A 4,915-nucleotide genomic window follows, 5' to 3' on the forward strand; every position below is an offset into this window, starting at 1 on the left:
AACAAAGTTGTCTTTGACAGAAAAGACATAAAACCTTATTTGTTTGACTTTATATCAACCTCAAGTTGATATATTTACTGTAAGCATTAATAAAAAATAACAATTTGACTTATTTTTAACATTTTAGTGACTAAGACCCTCTCTGCTCCCCAGGACCCCTAAGGATTAAAAAAGTGAGTCTAGTTCCAGAGCAAAAAGAAGCATGTTTATATGTTGTGTTTGCTGACACTTAAGTGGCTTCTGCTGCCAAAATGTCTGCAAAAGAAGTCTCCAAGACACGACAGGAAATAGTTGTTGCGTCATTTACTCCAATTTTGTGAAGTCGGCGAGCACGATTGCAGGCGTTTGGAAGATACTTTGGATTAAAGATAAATCCAACTGTTCCCCTCATAAACAAGAGGATATTAGAACTGGGGATTGAGCAGGAATCCCCACAATATTACGTCAGTGGATCACTGAAAAAAAATGGTTTTCTTTTTTTAGGTCCCTCGCTAAAAATGTTGATTGGAAAAGCATAAAAACAAACCGGAAGTTAACAGTTTTTGTTTTATTTTTTTCTTACGATATCTTTGGCAATCCGATTGAAATGATTAAGTGTAAAATGTTATTTTAATAATGTTTTTCTGTCCTTGTCTTGTTGCTGTCCTGTGACTGCTGTACCTCAGTGGACCGGGACCCACAGAACAAAACCACCTCTGCTCTTCTTGAAGTCGGCGTTGGTTTGGCCCACCTTAGTTTCCACGGTAACGGCCTTTGGTTTGCCCCACATGTGCAGCCGGATGTTGGACGGGCACACCGACACGGAAAACGGGCGTTTTTGTACCCTGTGGGACAAGAAGAGACAGGATCAATGTTATGTTATCCACACACATAGTGCCTCCCCTCTGTTGCAAGTCTTGTTGATTCTATGCACAGTAACTTGCTTATGTGTGCTATGGCTATGAGATTTTTTTCCCCTTGGGCTCAGTCTGGATGTCCTCCCTGGAGGAGTCCAGCTTATGACTGAATATTTTTTATAAGGGCCGCCAGAAGTTAGCAGACCCATCAGAAATCCTTTTTCTGGCTCCCTGTTCTCACATAATAGTGTGAAAGTCCAGTCTGGGAGTCCAGTCCATAGTGGATCTAACATAATAGTGTGAGAGTCCAGTCCATAGTGGATCTAACATAATAGTGAGAGTCCAGTCCATAGTGGATCTAACATAAAAGTGTGAGAGTCCAGTCCATAGTGGATCTAACATAATAGTGTGAGAGTCCAGTCCATAGTGGATCTAACATAATAGTGTGAGAGTCCAGTCCATAGTGGATCTAACATAATAGTGAGAGTCCAGTCCATAGTGGATCTAACATAATAGTGAGAGTCCAGTCCATAGTGGATCTAACATAATAGTGAGAGTCCAGTCCATAGTGGATCTAACATAATAGTGAGAGTCCAGTCCATAGTGGATCTAACATAATAGTGAGAGTCCAGTCCATAGTGGATCTAACATAATAGTGAGAGTCCAGTCCATAGTGGATCTAACATAATAGTGAGAGTCCAGTCCATAGTGGATCTAACATAATAGTGAGAGAATTCAGTCCATAGTGGATCTAACATAATAGTGAGAGTCCAGTCCATAGTGGATCTAACATAATAGTGAGAGTCCAGTCCATAGTGGATCTAACATTATAGTGTGAGAATTCAGTCCATAGTGGATCTAACATAATAGTGAGAGTCCAGTCCATAGTGGATCTAACATAATAGTGTGAGAGTTCAGTCCATAGTGGATCTAACATAATAGTGAGAGTCCAGTCCATAGTGGATCTAAAATAATAGTGTGAGAGTCCAGTCCATAGTGGATCTAACATAATAGTGAGAGTCCAGTCCATAGTGGATCTAAAATAATAGTGTGAGAGTCCAGTCCATAGTGGATCTAACATAATAGTGAGAGTCAGTCCATAGTGGATCTAACATAATAGTGAGAGTCCAGTCCATAGTGGATCTAACATAATAGTGAAAGTCCAGTCCATAATGGATCTAACATAATAGTGAGAGTCCAGTCCATAGTGGATCTAACATAATAGTGAAAGTCCAGTCCATAATGGATCCAACATAATAGTGAGAGTCCAGTCCATAGTGGATCTAACATAATAGTGAGAGTCCAGTCCATAGTGGATCTAAAATAATAGTGTGAGAGTCCAGTCCATAGTGGATCTAACATAATAGTGAGAGTCCAGTCCATAGTGGATCTAAAATAATAGTGTGAGAGTCCAGTCCATAGTGGATCTAACATAATAGTGAGAGTCAGTCCATAGTGGATCTAACATAATAGTGAGAGTCCAGTCCATAGTGGATCTAACATAATAGTGAAAGTCCAGTCCATAATGGATCCAACATAATAGTGAGAGTCCAGTCCATAGTGGATCTAACATAATAGTGAGAGTCCAGTCCATAGTGGATCTAACATAATAGTGAGAGTCCAGTCCATAGTGGATCTAACATAATAGTGAGAATTCAGTCCATAGTGGATCTAACATAATAGTGAGAGTCCAGTCCATAGTGGATCTAACATAATAGTGTGAGAGTTCAGTCCATAGTGGATCTAACATAATAGTGAGAGTCCAGTCCATAGTGGATCTAAAATAATAGTGTGAGAGTCCAGTCCATAGTGGATCTAACATAATAGTGAGAGTCCAGTCCATAGTGGATCTAAAATAATAGTGTGAGAGTCCAGTCCATAGTGGATCTAACATAATAGTGAGAGTCAGTCCATAGTGGATCTAACATAATAGTGAGAGTCCAGTCCATAGTGGATCTAACATAATAGTGAAAGTCCAGTCCATAATGGATCTAACATAATAGTGAGAGTCCAGTCCATAGTGGATCTAACATAATAGTGAAAGTCCAGTCCATAATGGATCCAACATAATAGTGAGAGTCCAGTCCATAGTGGATCTAACATAATAGTGAGAGTCCAGTCCATAGTGGATCTAACATAATAGTGAGAGTCCAGTCCATAGTGGATCTAACATAATAGTGAGAGTCCAGTCCATAGTGGATCTAACATAATAGTGAGAGTCCAGTCCATAGTGGATCTAAAATAATAGTGTGAGAGTCCAGTCCATAGTGGATCTAACATAATAGTGAGAGTCAGTCCATAGTGGATCTAACATAATAGTGAGAGTCCAGTCCATAGTGGATCTAACATAATAGTGAGAGTCCAGTCCATAGTTGGGCCAGAAGGAGACCATCCCAAGCTGAGACAGGTCAGCAGTGCAGAGATGTCCCCAACCGATGCACAGTCTAGCGGTCCATCCTGGGTCCCGACTTTGGACTTGTTGTTCTTGTCTCTGTCTAATCCCCCTCTTGTCCCCCGTCTGTCTTCCTTTTGTTTTTTTCCACTTTCTATCCCCGCCTGCTCCGGTCCTGCTGCACCAAAAGATAACATAAATCCTTTCAATAAAGTCAAATACAAATATTGCAACAAGAAAAGTCTCCTACACTTTTCTTTTGTGAAGTAAACCTGAACAGCCGATACGGGCATCTACTGTACATCAACTATATGATTTGTCTGAGAAGCTGGACAGGACAACAACAAGTTAAAGACGCCCCCCCCCCCCCTTTTAAAGCTCCCGTGGCAAACACAAGCTGGCACCACACATGACTCAGCAGTGTGTGCAACAAAAAGCCTCCTCTGCTGTTCGCCTCGGGCTGCATCTTTGCCGCGGTGACTGTGGCTCATGTCTGTGATCTAAAGGTGCGACTCTCACCACAGTTTGGAGCCGGGAACGTCTCGAAAGTAGACGCCAAACGGCTATTTTGTGGACATCTGTGAATGTTGGTAATGTAAGCAGAATGGCAGATGCATAACGAGCTACACACAATGAAAGGGGAACTTTACTTCAAAGAATCCAGGCTTATGTAATATTTACTGGTTCTGGAATAATTTTGGCACGGCAGGTAAGTTGGGAGATCGTTGGATGGCTGAACATACCTTTCTTCCACTTATTGCAGGTGAGCTGGAGCCTACCCCAGCTGACTTTGGGTGAGAAGTAGAGATGTCCGATTAATAGCTTTTTTGCCGATATTGTCCAACTTTTAATTACCAACACCGATAAATACAGTGGTGGAATTAACACATTATTATGCCGACCGTATTTCCTTGAATTGCCGCCAGTAGAAGCATTTAAGTCTCACCTTAAAACTCATCTGTAAATAGACCTCCTTTTTAGACCAGTTGATCTGCCGCTTCTTTTCTTTTTTTCTCCTATGTCCCCCCCCCCTCCCTTGTGGATGACCTTGGATGAAGTACTGGCTGTCCAGAGTCGGGACCCAGGATGGACCGCTCGCCTGTGTATCGGTTGGGGACATCTCTACGCTGCTGATCCGCCTCCGCTTGGGATGGTTTCCTGTGGACGGGACTCTCGCTGCTGTCTTGGATCCGCTTTGGACTGAACTCTCGCGGCTGTGTTGGAGCCACTATGGATTGAACTTTCACAGTATCATGTTAGACCCGGTCGGTCCCCTAGAGGGGGGGGTTTGCCCACATCTGAGGTCCTCTCCAAGGTTTCTCATAGTCAGCATTGTCACTGGCGTCCCACTGGATGTGAATTCTCCCTGCCCACTGGGTGTGAGTTTTCCTTGCCCTTTTGTGGGTTCTTCCGAGGATGTTGTAGTCGTAATGATTTGTGCAGCCCTTTGAGACATTTGTGATTTGGGGCTATATAAATAAACATTGATTGATTGATGATTGATTAATTCAAAACCTCTTCTCACTCCGGCGCTTACCAAAGGCATGCGGTAAAGGCAAACATGCTCTAATTATTTTACATATCTAAAATAAAACACTTTTCTAAACTGGACTTTCAATGGAAGCAGGAGGTAATAAAGGAATATCTCCATCGTGACAAAGAGACTTTTAAAACTGAAGAAAGATAA

The 4,915-nt window shown here is 42.1% G+C and overlaps 1 protein-coding gene across 2 annotated transcripts in view; it reads right to left on the bottom strand.

The window, feature by feature from the left end:
• Positions 1 to 532: 532 nt before the first annotated feature.
• Positions 533 to 4,915, bottom strand: part of myo1g (myosin IG) — a 112,621-nt gene continuing 108,238 nt past the window's right edge. For both annotated transcript variants that reach the window (XM_061882715.1, XM_061882716.1), the window contains one exon: positions 533 to 824. In XM_061882715.1, coding sequence (XP_061738699.1) covers positions 662 to 824 — 163 coding nt within the window. In that variant the 3' untranslated portion in view covers positions 533 to 661. The remainder of the gene's footprint in view (positions 825 to 4,915) is intronic.

The sequence above is a fragment of the Nerophis ophidion genome, linkage group LG21, assembly GCF_033978795.1.
Source record: "Nerophis ophidion isolate RoL-2023_Sa linkage group LG21, RoL_Noph_v1.0, whole genome shotgun sequence".
Classification (NCBI taxonomy): Eukaryota; Metazoa; Chordata; class Actinopteri; order Syngnathiformes; family Syngnathidae; genus Nerophis; species Nerophis ophidion.